The sequence below is a fragment of the Acomys minous genome (assembly GCF_964271855.1).
Source record: "Acomys minous genome assembly, chromosome: 11".
In the NCBI taxonomy this organism is placed as follows: domain Eukaryota; kingdom Metazoa; phylum Chordata; class Mammalia; order Rodentia; family Muridae; genus Acomys; species Acomys minous.
The window spans coordinates 114395693-114411766 of record NC_140492.1 but is presented as its reverse complement, the minus strand read 5'-3'; the positions used below and the strand labels follow the sequence as shown (position 1 = coordinate 114411766).

The 16074-nt window shown below is 40.7% G+C and overlaps 1 protein-coding gene across 1 annotated transcript in view; it reads left to right on the top strand.

Moving 5' to 3' along the window:
- The window catches only part of PARP8 (poly(ADP-ribose) polymerase family member 8), a 158424-nt gene extending 147623 nt beyond the window's left edge, over positions 1–10801 (top strand). Inside the window, exons 23-27 of the mRNA XM_084801645.1 lie at positions 986–1055; positions 3790–3863; positions 4932–5001; positions 5737–5821; positions 10425–10801. Coding sequence (XP_084657771.1) covers positions 986–1055; positions 3790–3863; positions 4932–5001; positions 5737–5821; positions 10425–10527 — 402 coding nt within the window. The 3' untranslated portion in view covers positions 10528–10801. The remainder of the gene's footprint in view (positions 1–985; positions 1056–3789; positions 3864–4931; positions 5002–5736; positions 5822–10424) is intronic.
- The last annotated feature ends 5273 nt before the right edge of the window (positions 10802–16074 follow it).

The window sequence follows — 16074 nt, the reverse complement described above, 5'->3', positions numbered from 1 at the left end:
GGGTTCCCTAGGAGAAAAAGTGTAAGTTGCACTTTGAAAGTAAGATCTGAAATATGACTGTGCATAAAGTAAGACCGCACAGATAGTCGATCCATTATTCTAAAGTATGTTTCTTCTGTACTGTGCCTTATTGTGGGTCCTGGTAGAGAAGAAAATGAAGGCCTAAGCAAAGGAGACATGGGTTTCCACAGGTGCAATGTGTCTGGATTTTGGCCCAGGCACAGTGCTTGGCATTAACACTATATTGTGCTCGCAGTCCTGAGCTCTGCCACAGCCTCAGATTTCCTTATTCCTCTTCAACTCCCACTCCTACGCATTGCTCCTCACTCAGCACAAAGACGTGAAGAAAGGATCAGCCCAGTTGCCTGAGTCAGTTGTCATCGCACAGGAACGACTGGCGAGACAGAGTTAACTGTGCAGGTCCACAAGCATAAACCCATTGACTTAGGACCAGCTCTTGCTACAAGCACGTGAGGCCCCTGGAGTATAGAAATGAGAAAAAGACCTTTAAATGTCCTGAGTAGTTCCCTTACACCACGTGAAACGTTTCAAATAATGCAACTGCTTTTAACTGACGAAGCACAGGGGATCAGTGGGACGACAGTGAGGCAATAACGAGCCTGTGCTGATGCGTCGTTCATTCCGTGGTTGGGAGTCTTCATAAAGGGCCTTGCCAGGCTCTTCAGCAAGTCTCGTCGTTAGGATTTTAGATTCATTAAAAGAAGCATGTAGTTCTTTATGTCTAGTGACTCTCTTTATTACTGGGGCAATCAGAGCAATCTTTGGCTTTTCCCTCTCTCATGCTTTCTTTATCAGCTCACTCCAAACAGTCTAGTAGTGCTGTTCTCACATTAGACCCAGCATCAGTGTCCTGCCATTTTATTAAGACTTAATGTTCCCACACGAAGCCTATTGCTCTCTTTTGTACGATACAAATTCAAATCCTTGATTAGTATCTGTCTCTCTCCCACGTCTCGTGTTACAGCTGCACGGTGCCATGTACGGAAGTGGGATCTATCTCAGTCCAATGTCAAGCATCTCGTTTGGTTACTCAGGTAAATCCTGCATTTCACCTCTCATTTCAGCATTACACTCTCATGGCTGAAACAGATGAGGTACAACTTCATGAAGCTCACTTACCACTAGTTATAAAGTCCAAAGAAAAATTCTTGCTAATATTTTAATGAAAATAGGGATGGTGGGGGTAAAGTGAAAGCATGTGCTGTAAAAGAGCCTGGAAAATTTAAAATATGGGGGGAATGATCTCCTGCTTATTGGCAGTGAACAACTTCTTCTGTAGTAGAATTTATGGTTAGTGAGTTTGCATTTTAAAAATTTGGCTATAACGAAATTAAACACTTTTTACAGATGCAAATTACACAGATTTTTTTTTAAAAAAGCAAATAACAAATCCTCTCTTGCCCTAAAAGCCCAGTATTGGATTTTTCCTTTACTTCCACAACGTGTGTGTGTGTGTGTGTGTGTATGTGTGTGTGTGTGTGTGTGTGTTACATGATCACATTGCAGGATAGCAGAGAATGTTAGAGACATGGTTCCAGAATGCTACAGACATAGGGGAGGGGAGTAGGGAGGAACGGGAGGATACAAGAGGTGGGATAACAATTGAGATGTAATCTGGATAAATTAATTAAATAAAAAAAACAAATCTTAATATTTCCACATTGCAGGAAATGATACCTAGAGAGAGGAGTTAACTAGGACATCATTAAACCTGGCCCATCTGTCTGTTCATTAATCAAGATTTTTGCAACATCAACCATAAGAAATTGTTCTTTGGTGGTGGAAATTTAGTGGTTAAAATTGAAATACTTAACAATAGATTTTACTTAGAAATGTCAGTAATAGAAAAGACAATAAAATGCTGATGGAAAGAAAATACAAAATTTTAGAGGATTTCAAGATAGCAAAAAAGTGGGAAATAAAAATATATAAAGACAATTTTTAGCTAGGTAGAGTAAATACAGATGCTACCACATAACCACTATTGTGTGGCAAATTGACTTAAGTATAAGGGGAAACACCCCCTTTTTAATATATGTATAGAGTCTTTGGATCAGGAATCTAGTGATTGTTATGTGATTCTTCAGTTTATCAAAGCACTTACTTTGTAACACTCAGCTGGCGGATAGGTTGTTCTCTCTTGCCTAAGGTAGCCTGACTCCATCTGGTGGGTAGGGAGGAGTTGGAACTGACACCCAGGTCCCTAGATGTGGCCGATCCAATTTGGTGAACCCAAGAGCATTGAACTTAAATTTTTCCAGAGTGCTAAGAGCATCAGGCAGCTTTTGTGTGAGGTTTTCTGAACTTGTTTCTCAAGTCACGTGAGGTCAGCACCTTTATAAACACATAGTCGAAGCTATTACAAGCCCTTTCACTGTCTCCATTGATATCTGTTGATGAAGGAATGACAGGTTCCATTGTAACAGACCAAATATATATATCAACATAACACTAAGGATAAATGTCAGAAGGACAAAATAGTATTGATATAGGCAATGGAAAATAACTAAATCAGACTTAAAACAGTACAGAGGAAAGTATTGTTTATATAAATAATATATCACCAGCATAGATAATAAAAACGACAACAAAACAACCATATCCTATGATTTCTACCTCTAATGGTCATTCTGCGTAGATGCCTGAAATGTGTTCATGGAAGGATTTGGGAGGAGGGTTGGGTACAGACTGAGTGGCTGTGAAATTTCGTCTATGTGTGTGCATTGGTCTAGAAGAGAAGTCTATAGCGTGTATCAGAATCGGAGGGGTTCCTGACGTATTTCTACAAGTAGGAATCAAGGACATGGGACGCAGCCTCATGCGAGGAGCCCTGGGCTCTGTTCATAGCCCAGGATGGGGCAGTGGGCAGGGTGTGAAAATATCCGCAGAGATGCAGTTGTGATTGGTTTTGGGGTCTGAAAACAGAGCCCGGACAGGGCACATCCCTGCACGCAGGACTCTGCTGTTCCCCGTGTTGTGTGTCAGGCCCGTTGCCACCTTCCTGTGAAACTCTTCAGGCCTGGAAAAGGTTAGACAAACACACTGTACAAATTTGTAAGCAGCTTTGCCCCTCCCCCCAAGACGTTTATTGAAACTCAAGAATTTCTCAGTCTCTCCTGTGGTGGTTTGTTTAAAACTCTCATGGGTTTAGTTCTGCATATTCCTTAATGAAATACATGTTGGTTCTGCTTTTCTAAGATATTTCACGATAGGACCTCATGTCATGGTTTCAATAGAGTGAGAGCTGAGACGTACGGCCGAGCCTAGGCAAGGGCACAATAGTTCTTTGAGTTAGAACCTAAAGTTGGAATTTCCACTCAGAAGTGAGTGTCTATTAGTAGTTTACAACACTGTGGTGGAATATCTGTTTGTTCCTCTCTGGGGTTCCCGCTCTGTATCTTGTCCCTGTACTCAGCATGGATTCTAGAACACTATTCTAGAACATGAATTCTAAATCACTAGACATTTTAATGACCTTTATGAATATTCTAATTACATACAAAAGAACTTTCTATCCCCGTTTCCAATGCCAAGAACGAACAGAGATTCTTAGCACCTAACTCTCCCGGGATTCCCCAGACCTGTGCGCCATCAACTCCAGGGTCTGGGGCACAAACAGCTGTTGCCTCCTGAGCCCCTGGTGATGGCCTGTGGCTTGGTGTGATTAGACTTCTGTATACAGTACAACTTTTTGACATAGATGGATTGTAATTTCATTTACTTCAGTCAGCTGTGCCTCTGAGTGACTACTGTGCTGGTGTTTTTCAGGGATGAACAAGAAGCAGAAGGTGTCAACCAAGGACGAGCCAGCTTCAAGTAGTAAAAACAACAGTGCATCACAGGTGCTGTGGCTACTCACAAGGCTAAGTATGATTAGTAGAACGGTAGCCTCATTAGACATCAGGATGTTGATAAATACTGAGGATTATTAAGACTAAAAAATTACTTTAAGTGGTCACTATTTGTAAAGGAATCAGACTCACTCTTCATGCAAATCTGCATTGCTTGTAGGTAAAAAAAAATCAATGTACATTCATGAGTATGTGCGCACGCGCACACACATACACCCCGTGGTGTCCCAGTATGATAGGAAAGTCTAGACTTCAGGGAATAAAACCAGATTAGTATCTCTGTACCTCTGTTCTGTTTAACATTGTATCCTACTAGGGCTTTATAAACAAACTATCAGCATGCTTAAGCCAATGGACCAGTAAATGACAGAGAAAAATACTTCACAGGAAGGAATGTGTTACATTATAGTGTAGAAGTTAATACTAGAGTGAATGCTAAATTGGGAAGGTGACCTAGGAGTATAGGCTCGAGACGGCACAAGCCATGTGGCTCTTAAGAGAAAGAATATTCCATACAAGGAGGAGTGAGGGCCAATCCCATGCTCTTGTAGAGAAAATAAGCATATTCCTGGGTAAACTAAAACCCACCCGATGAATGAAGAACTTAGCATATCTAATATCTTGAGTGTAAGACCGGGTTCTATGCCTCTGTGGCTGAGTAAATGTTGCTGTAAATGTGTGGGTTGGTCTTGCTGGTTGTGCATTCTGGAGTGGTTGAATTTAATGTTTGAAAGATCACGGAAATTTCATTCTGTTGCCTTGATAGAAACCTGATAGGCTCCCTGGTGAAGCTAACGTTGAGTTCTAGTTGTGTGTCCTGAGACTACTGAACTCTGTCTAACATGTCCGCTGGCCTTATGAATAATTTGATAATGATTATTTACATACTTTAAATGATGTGACAGAACAGCTGGATGTTAAAAGGGTGTACAGATGTTGGCAGACAACCTCCCCACAACCACCCTAGTGGTTCTCACTTGCTAACGACCGACGTTTGTTGTTGATGCTGACTAGAGTATTCCATCTTTACTGTAATCTTTAAACTGTTTTATGATCTAGTCTCAGAAAAAAGGACAGCAGTCCCAGTTCCTGCAAAGCCGTAACTTGAAATGCATTGCCTTATGTGAAGGTGAGTGCTGGACCTTGCGTCTCAGCTCTGTGTTTCTGAACTCAAGTGTGTTAAGCCGAGTTGCGGGGAAAGTGTGCAACTGAGATCACAGAGTTTAAAACCAAAGTCCAGAACTGGCATGGGGTCAGACAGCGTCGTGTGTAATTCAACTTCGAGATAGCGTAACTCCTGTTGGTGCCTGTGCTGCCTCCCCTTTAAGTTGGTGCTTGGCTGTGTAAGATAATGAAAACATTGAGTGTGCCAAGCAGTGAGAGGATAGGATGGTAGGACTCCCGGTTCTGCCAGTGACGGGGTTCTGCCAGTGACGGGGTTCCGTTCTGAGCTCAGTGCAGAAAGAGTGAAAGGTAGTTCGCAAGATCGTATTCTTTTCCTTGTGCTTGCTCTAGAGTCTGACTGGCTTAAAAGTCACCTTTTCTTTTTGTGTCAGGACTTTGAATAGCCATTGGTGTCTGTCTCAAGTGTTCAGCACCTGTTATGCATGACAGTTTTTTGCTGTCTGGATTGTCAGGACCTATTTGTTTCCAGTAATAATCAAATGACTTCCTTAATTGTGAAGTGGCCTTTTGTTGATTTTATTTGCATTTGTTGACAGCTGATATGGTTAGGCATTCATTATATGTTCATTTGGACAGATGTTTTTGCCTTTAGATTTTAGAGAGAAGGGCAGTAGTTACTTAAAATGGATTTCTGTTTTTTAGAATTAAATGGCTCTTTAATTTTGTCTTCCACTTGCAGTGATCACGTCACCTGACCTGCACAAACATGGAGAGATATGGGTTGTCCCGAATACAGACCATGTCTGTACACGATTCTTTTTTGTGTAAGTCTAAATTCTCAGATTTGTACATTGCTGTCTTTTCTACAAATGAAACAGTGACTGCAAGTGTCATTTGCTCACTTTAGCACCAAATGTAACAAACAAGTTGCTTCTGAATTTCTCAGGGCTCTAATGATTATTACATTTCAATAAGCTTATTGATGAAATTAATGGTCACATGCTGTTAATTTGGAAGAACTGAAGGGAGGCACCACTCTGAGCATCTATGTATACATTAGTGATGAGAGATTTTAGGACTGGGGACAGAGAAGGCAATAATGAAAAGTCTCTATAAAAACTGATGTGCACTGCATATAATGCAGGCTGGCAAGACCAGTGCGTGTCACCCTGTGTATGTGTTGGCACACCAGTAGAAAAGCATTGTTTTCATTCCAAATCAATGGGTGCAGAAAGCCAACCTGAGTTTTCACTCCACCTTTGCCTCTGCAGCCCCACTTTCCCTGCCTGGCCACACCTCTTCTCTGACCCTGGCACAGAAAGGAACTGTTACTGGTTTTATAGTTTATGGGGTTTCTAAAAACAAGGTGAAGAGGTGATCTGGGTTATTTTATAAGTCAAAGTGACATATTTTGTATGTCAGAGTGACGACATCAAAATTGCTACTATCTGTCTTAGGTCCACAGAACCCTGTGTGTTTCATGTTTGATCATTGAACATGTGGACAGGTTGTTAACAGTGACAGATTCCACGGAAACTAGGATTTTTCTCACAGCACTTATTTACCGGCTGTAGGTTTTGCAGCAGTGAGCACGGCACCTGGAACTCCTGGTTTTGTCAGGTACTCTGAGTCCCAACTCAACCAAATTAGGAAGAACAATCCACCAAATTGTGTAACCCCCCCTGAGCTCCGTCAGCACAGTGAGAACACTGTCCCGGCATCAGTTTGCATCTCAGCAGCAAGCAGATGGCTGGCAAAGAACATTGGTCCTTTTATTACCCACAATTAGATGATTGCAAAGGTATGGCTGTGGGGTCCCAGCGCATCCAGTGTAGCGCTATGGGTCTGATAGCAGTAGGATTGCTACCCATCCCCAGATCCAGATGGCCGAGACAGGAAGATGTCCTGCCAAAACCCACCTGGCCAAACTCTATGTGAAGTGGAGGCTAGTGGAGCACAGGACAGGCTGAAGTCTACACAGGTCAACCCGTGAGGGCCACATGACGGCAGACAAGGGCTCTAAGGACCTGTGAGCTACTAGGAAAGCTGCCAGTACACATTACCTTACAAGATTATTACAAAATTACATTAAACCAATGTGGGTCTCTACTAAAAAGCTCATAAAACATTCTCCTCTTTCTAGGCTAGTTGCTTATTATGCATTGTTAGAAACGTGGCCCTCTGGAAATAAGCTTTCAATTACAAAATTACCTCCTTGAGCAGGCTAGAGATGTTGATAAGAAGATAACTCCAGGGTCTTTTCTTGTAGTCTGTTCTTTTTGTAGCTTACAAAAAGTCAGATTTATAGAACAGAACAAACAGCCTTACATTCAAAGTTGCTCAATTTCCAATATGGTTTTTCCTGTATTTTCATAAATGACACATAAAACATGTGGGAGACTAATTATAGGAGAAGAGGACCCCTCTTCTTCACAGAAGTGAGTAGAGAAGTGAGCCCATCTAAGGAAAACCGGGACGCCCAGATGCTTTCAAAATAATTCAGAGAGGAAATTTTTGTTAAGATAATTTTCATTGCTTTGTAAACACGGATGAGATGCCAGGCTTTTTCCTTGAACCCTCAGTAAACGAGGTCCATTAGGTAAGACTGATAAATTCACAATACACCAAAGGGAAAGTACGCCCAGTCATTACTAATCTCAGCTTTTAGCCTCTTTCTTCATAACGGCACAGCCACAGGGCCCCCCTGATGCACCTCTCCAATGAGCATAGCATTTAGGAAAAGAGTGAGTTGATGAGAATGAAGCTAACCTTCAGGCAGTAACTCACTCCATATTAATTTTTATTTAAATAAACGTTTTATTTCCTGCACTACGTCACTGATGTTAGGAGCGTTGTCTGATGGTGAGGATGTAAGTTAATATGCATTTCTTACAACGATCAGATGAAAATACTGACAATTTCCAGGCTGATCTGATTTCCCAGAACTGTGGAGACAAGTAGGATTTGCAAACCTGCTCCAGCACTTCCCTTGCTCCCCACACAGTCCCACCATTGCTGCTGGTTTCATGTCTCAGGCTGCCAAGCTTCACATCCCTAAATGCTGTGCTGTGACCTTCAGTGGCGAGGTTCTGTTCCTTCTCAGTGAAGCATGGATTGCGTCCTCTACCGTCTCTCATGCCTGTCTGTGCGATTCTCACTCCTCACCCAAGTCTTCCTTCAGGCTTCCCACCTTCCAGAACCTTCCTCTCTGTGAGAACGGGGTCTTGCCCACGCATATTTGTGTTGTGTGGCCTGTGTGTGTGCTCGGCCTTCGCCCTTGCCATGCACCCTTGCAGTCACTGACTCTGTGGGTCTTTTTATCTCTGTGTACGTGGTGTTTGTCGGGTAGGAGAGAGTGAAGGCCTGCGTTTTAACTGCTCAGTGACTGTTTCCTCTCAGACATCCTAGCAGTACCTTCAAGAAAATACATACCAAGTGGAAGCCATTATTAAAAATCCCTTTGTAACATCTCAGTGTCTCTTACATATGCAGTAAGCTCATATACCAAACATTAAAAGCTGAGCGCTAGTTTTCAGTATCCTGTCCCTTCTTTAATATGCTTCCCTGCTCCTCAGTTCTGTATTTTTGCTTCCTTCTCCTATCAGCACCCCCATTTCTACAGATCTATCACTGTCTCTCACAGAATTCATCGAGATGTCACTTCTTCCTTTTGCTTCTAACTCCGTTGCGCTCCATTAGTTTTGTACAATGACCGATTAATGATTAAGAATTTTTACATTGATGATACAGGTTCGGTATGCAGAGTTTCGTTTTTGTTTATCTGAGACAGGCTTTCTCTATGTAGCCCTGGCTGTCCCAGAACTCACTTTGTAGACCAGGCTGGCTTTGAACTCAGCGATCCACCTGCCTCTGCCTTCCAGTGCTAGGATTAAAGGTGTGTTCCAGCGCACCCAGCTTGGTATGCAGGAATTAAAGAAAAGAAAAAAAGAGAAACATCGTTTTCCTTTTGAGGCCCTAAGACATTTGCATGCTGAACAAGTGCTCAAACCCACAGCTGCATTCCCAGGGCCTGCTTTTCTTTTCTTTTTTAAATATATTTTATTTATTATAGTTTATTCACACATTACATCTCAATCACCATCCCGTCGCTCTTACCAGTGTCTATTTTCAAAGCAAACTCAAACACACGTGCAGATGGATGTGAGCCACTCCATGTGGACAAATCTTCTGCAAGAGCAGCGCGCGCTCTTGCTGCATAGCCATCTCTCCGGCCCTCATAATCTCCCGTTCTTAATATGACACTTACTGTTTAATTTCCTGAGACAGTATCAGCGCTTGGACTGTGTACCAGGCATTTAATGAGTTCCCGTCGTACAGTAATGTCACAGCGTTGGGGTGGAGGAAACAGAGCAAGATGTATCTAAACTAGTACATGGTACGAACCGACCAAATTTACTAATATCCGGGACCAACCCCAGTCTCGATACTTGGACTATATGCAGGTAGAACTATCACTTGCTGTGTAAGTGGCATGTTACGTAAGAGCTAAGTTCCCATTTCTGTGTGTCAGTGTTTTATCTCTCCACCTCATGCTCTCTCAAGAGAGCCTAAGTCTGCTGCGGAAGAGACAGAAGGCTGCATTAATCTCTGAGACACTGTGCTTATGCCTCTGCTTAGCTATTTTGAAGTAATTACCACTTCTCCTCAGCTTCTTTCTTGAAGCCCTTTTTATGTCATAAAATTAATTCATCACCTATTTCACTCTGAATATTATCATTTCAAGTTTGAAAATTTGCTCTTTAGAAATCCTTATTGCCTAAGTCAGCTTATTTGAGGAAATGAATTATCTAAAATGCAATTACTTCTTTCTCGGGCACTTAGCATTTGCTGTCCTTTTGGATCGTGCCTTCACTTTTCTACTGCTGGTCCACTCAGCAGGCTTGCAATCTTACGTGATGTAGCAACATAAATAAAAATATATTACAGACAAAAAGAACAAGCTACCAGGTGATAAGGAAAACCGGAGCGCCAATTATGACAAGCCGTAGTTAGAAGGTGGGCAGTGCCAGGGGTGGAATGTGAGGCCAGTGCAAGCAGTTGAGAACGGATAACCGAGATGGGTGCTCTGAAGATGCCCAGAAAGGGTCCTGAGGTGAAGGTGGTGGGCTCTTTTGCTTTTGGTATCACAGCAGCTGCTGGGAGAGATGCTTGCATTGCAAAAGACACTGGGGTATCCCTAAACATCTGGCATCGTTTTATGGGGGACGAAACACTTCACATAGAAATGGAGGGAAGGGAGTGCATTGAGGTATGGCATGCAAGAACAAAGTATTAGACACAACTAAGAACACCAAGACCCTGAATTTGTGGTTTCCTTGGATCATTTTTAGAAATCCAACAGTGTTTTGAAGCCATATAAACACTGCCTTCTCTGTACGTATTTTCTGTTTCTGCTTTCTGTTGTAGCTATGAAGATGGTCAGGTGGGGGATGCCAATATCAACACACAAGAAGGAGGTATTCACAAGGAGATACTCCGAGTAATTGGTAATCAGACTGCTACTGGTTAAAGGACCACAGCGTAACAGGATTTGAAAGCCTTCCTCGGGTTCAAAGCTGGATTTTGAACTGAAGAAGATGATAAAAATAATTTATTGTTATTATAAACAAAATTAACCCTTTGAATACTGATTTTTCTTTTCTTAGTATTTCTAAATATTTCATCAAGTACCTAAAATGGTATAAGATTTACCAATTGTAGGGTTATGGAATCTAGTAATAAAAATTAAACAGCACTTAAACTGAAGTTTGGGTTGCGTACACAATAAACAGATTGAAAAAACAGTTCTGTGCTGATATTTTTATATTAAATTATCTAACTGGACATTCGGTATTATATACTGCTATTTTAGGGTACTGAAATAGAACTGGGACCATTCTGTAATGGCTTCTAAGTATCCCAGACAGCCTGCAATGCGTACGACGTTTGCACGTTGTGGTGCGCTCAGTAGGAGTCACACAAACATTTGAATGCTATGGGAGCAGTATTCCCATTCTCATGGTTTCTTATTTTTCTTATAAAATGGCCGTTAGGTCCAGAGGCAGCGTTGAGCCAAAAGGCAGGTGGCACAGGTGTCTGCAGGTCTCATGTGTCGGGACATGCGACTGTGCACATGCATTTCTGACAGCGCAGACGGACAGCTTCATCTTGCTGTCCCTTAATGAAGAGACAATCATCATCAATAAGTGGTAAATCTGGACACAAACCATGACATGAACCAAATTTACTATAGTTCATTCACATACACAAAAAAATGTAACACACTTATTTTGTCAGATAGTTTGAAGAAATAGCCCACTGGTTAAGACGACTAATTTAAAATGACCTGAAAGTCAACTAGGAGAAAAGTAATGTCCCTGGTGGCTTAAATCTGTATTTACATAATCAAATGGTTGGTTTCAAAGGCCACAGAATTAACAGAAAGTGCACACTCTTTATTTCTTCCAGTGGAATTTGTTTGTAAGATATTTGCCTTTGTATATTTTTCATCTGCTACCTCTGCTTATTTTTTTTTTTTCATATTGAGAAGGTAAACTTTGAAGCTTCTTTTACATTAAAAGAGAACAAGGTTGCAGAGAACGCTAACCCCAGCTCTCAGCACTTCTTCGTCAAGAGTCCTGTGCTCATCAAATCCTTTCTGTTTCTTTGAGTCTTAGAGACAGGCATTTCAGGCTTTAATTGACACTGTTTATTTGGCTGCGTGATGGTTGTCTTTGAATCAGGCCATTCATGAAAGATATTTAATTTGTGACTCTGGCGTTCTATTTAAGCCCCGAATGAAGGCTCATATCTGATTTTAATTTATGTAGACAGAAAAAAAAACTACAAATTTGTCATCATTTGCAGGTGTGGTGTGATAACTTACTTCCTTTGGCACAAAAGGTGAGAGAGAGAGAGAGGTCACACACGTTGTCAGCAGTTGCAGTTTAGGAATACTTTAACTGATCATTTGTTTTTCTTATACTGTAAATAATTGAAATGCCACAATTTCTGAATAAATACAGAATTGAAGAGGTTAAGATACTAATCAGTTTAATAATTGTGTTTCTTAAAGAAGCTTCGATCTGTTCTGACTTGTTCCTCTGAGCTAGGGAGTGACCTTAGCATGGTAGATCCTACATTGAGTGTTCTGTGACCAGTGACCAAGGGTGAAGATGCTGTTTGGTTCTTCCTACCAGACATACCAAGTCAATGTAACAATGTTTTGAGATCATTTTTCTAGGCAACAAAAAAGGAAATAATTTTGTTAGGCATCCTACGCCTGATGAAAATATAAAGATGTAATTTCTGGATTTGAAATGGGCGTGTGTCTTAGGATCCTTCTGTCGGGTGACACGTGGGGAACCCCTGGAAAGTCTGTAGAATACCTCCCAGCCTACTTGAAAAGCCACTGACTTGATCAGTTATGGCTTCGTTTAACAGTTGAGTAATCTGTAAGGAGCTCAGTACTGGGATCTTTAGAGAAGAGGGTTAGCCTGTGCTGCTGCTCAAGGGAGAGGCTTAGGGGAGGGACACTGGCATCAAAAACTTCTACTGCCAACTTAACAGCGCAGAAAAATTTGCCTATCAAAGTAGAAAAGTAATTGGTTGTTTAATATCCACTAAATGCAACACAGCGATGGGCATTTTTATGATAATTAAATGGGATATCTTAAAATGGTCTTTGAGTTGTATTACTTTCCCAGAATTAGCTTCCTAAAATTGCATCAGAACTTTTTTAAAGCAAATATTCTAAAAAGAGTAAAACTTTTATTGAGCTTTTGAAATTGGGACTACTATGATTCATTAATGAAAACGCTTATATTTCTAAAGGATATAATTTCTACCCTAGGTCTAGATTTCCAGAAGGTCTCTTAGGAGATTCAGACACCACTACTGCTGCTTGGTGAAACTAGGTAATTGAGATAGTGTTGTATTTTAATAATCACTGGAAATATACCCATTGCCTTTTATAACAGGAATATTAGTTCTGTGGTCATCGCTATTCAGAATTACCCACTAAGAAAACTCCACTCTTGAGTAGAGTACAAAGACTCTTACTGCTGGATCCACTGACATCCCATAATATTCCTAACATTTCATTAGGAAGCATTCTTCCTCTTTCCCTACAAAAGGAAGATGACGTGAACTGGAAATTTAAGCAGAGAAAAGTGCATTGATATATAAATGATCCAGTACCTCCGAGTGCGTCCTGGTGAAGCCCTCTGAGGTGCTGTTAGCTAATCTCAGTTGGGTTTGAAGTTATTTTTTTTTTAACTTAAATTTTCAGAATGCCATATCCTTAGATTTGCTGTATAATACTGCATAGAAATAAGAGATGAATCCAAACTATCCAAACTGCTGTAATTGTTCCTCCTTGGATATTTTACGAATTTGCAGTAGTAATCTCCCAGTTTTCTTTTACTCTTCTGAATGAAAGTGAGCATTTAATATGGAAGTCTATCATCTTTAATATCAACTGAAGACTTTTAGCAATACTTTATGTAATAGTGTTTCATTAGTCATAGCTTGTTTCAGGACACACGATTTCAGAAAGCATTCAGGACGAACTCACCCACAACTTCCATCATACAGTAATTTAATCCCATAACGGCCCACTCAACCTTGGATCAGCTCTCGTCCAAATAAATAGAGATTTCATGGTAGCATGTGAAGCACATTAAAGAAACATAATACCCCGCTGTCCTGCTGGATTCTTCATCCTGACACTACCTCAGCACTAAAGAGAGACTGCGTACCAAGGCAAATTGCCTTCCAGAGGAAGGAACCGATACAGACACAAGTCTTCAAATAAATCAGCAGTTAGGACCACACTAGACACTGACATTGCCCACTGCTCCCTGAATGCTGTAACACAGGCATGTGCATCACAGTGATTAATGACATAGTTAACACTGTAACGAGTTGTTAGGAAGGATTTAAGTGGCATAATTAGAAGTTAATTAGTTCACTGTAAGGTTCTTTTTCTCCATGGGTCAGTTTCACGTCCGTTTACTTGAGAGCCCCAAGCAGTTAGCCACACTAAAGCGGTAAAAGAGCAAAATGACAAAATAAACCCAGCTGCTGTGCCAGAGTGACCAACCTGAGTATTTGGACATTTTGGCAATTAATGCCTACTAATTTTTTTTTCTCATCTCATATATGGATTTGATGTATACTGTTTAGCCAATAAAATTTTCTTGGGAATTTTGTACACACTATGAAATATAAACTAAGTTTCTGTAAGTCAGAAGTATTTCAAGTAGCTCTTAGACAAACCATATCCATGAGTGTGAAAAAGTTGTGTTGAAGACTAGATTACATTACACATTCCCAGCAAGTCAGTAAAAAACAGCACTTATTTCCATAGTCAACATTATTTAATGTTCTAAAAACAATTTCTTCAGTCTGCCCAATATTTAATGTATCATTTGAGATTTTAAAAACTGCAGCCACTCCTTTATGTAAGCATTAAGGTATGCCTATGTTTCTTTGACTATACAACCTTCTTTACAATATATTTCTTGACTTTTGTGCACATAATAGTATTGCAACCTGCTATTTAGCCTTTGGTGCCTTAGAGTTATTATAACTATTTAACAATATGTACATAATGTAAATACTGCCAAGAGATCACTAAGGCCAAATATTTTCTCTATTCACTTTTTATTGCACTTGCTTTCTATTGCTACTTCAGCCTCTTTTATCCAGCTTTGTAATAGTTCTAACATTGTAGCCAATGTAAATGTTTACTTTCAATAAATCTGAATTTGTTCAACAAGTGTATATGTGGACACTATTTTGAAGACCTGGGGAGGCCCTAATTACTCCTACTGCTAAATCTTGCTTCTAAGGACTGCATATTGGATAGTCTCAACAAACTTTAAAAATGATGTTGCATTTTTGGCTTAAAAGTTATTTTAAAACAAATGGGAAAAGAAAAAGCTCTTACCATTATTCCCCATATAGCTGCAATAGGCGTAAGTGCTTATGAGAACGTTGTTAACCACTTTTAGATTCTGCACCAGTTCAGATTCAGAAGAAACAAGTTTTTTTCTTTTTTTTTCTTTTATTAATTTATTCTTGTTACATCTCAGTGGTTATCCCATCCCTTGTATCCTCCCATTCCTCCCTCCCTCTCATTTTCCCCTTACTCCCCTCCGCTATGACTGTGACTGAGGGGACTTCCTCCCCCTTTATATGCTCGTAGGGTATCAAGTCTCTTCTTGGTAGCCTGCTATCCTTCCTCTGAGTGCCACCAGGTCTCCCCCTCCAGGGGACGTGGTCAAATATGGGGCACCAGAGTTCATGTGAAAGTCAGTCCCCACTCTCCACTCAACTGTGGAGAATGTCCTGTCCATTGGCTAGATCTGTGTAGGGGTTTGAAGTTTATGGCCTGTATTGTCCTTGGCTGGTGCCATAGTTTGAGCGGGACCCCTGGGCTCAAATCTGCCCATCATACTGTTCTTCTTGTAGGTTTCTAGGACCATCTGGATCCTTCTACTTCGCTATTCTCCCATGCTTCTCTCATTTAGAGTCCCAGTAGGATGTCCTCCCCTCTGTCCCAGTTTCCTGGTAAGTGAAGACTTTCATGGGACATGCCCCTTTTGCTAGTATGCAGATATAAGTGAGTATATACCATTTGATTCTTTCTGCTTCTGGGTTAACTCACTCATTATGATCACTTCTTTGTCCACAAATTTTGGGAATTCCTTGTTTTTAATAGCAGAGTAGTATTTCATGGTGTAAATGTACCACAGTTTCTTTATCCATTCTTCTACTGAGGGACGCTGAAGCTACAGACCATGAGACAGACATCATGTTTAGTTACAAGAAGATTTTCGTCCCTGTGCTTCAGAAGCAGGCACAAAAGGAAACATTTTAAAGCATCCCTTTCCATGGACCACCTCATTCACTGAGTAAGATATTAGCCTATAAATAAATATGGCTCTCTAAACAGTAACAGAATGATGAATGCCTGCTTATGCTCATAATAAAAATATCCTTTTGCTTGTAGTTCATTTATAAACAAGAAGCTTTTAAACAGCAAACTTCTGTGTAGTAGAGTTGGTCTTAT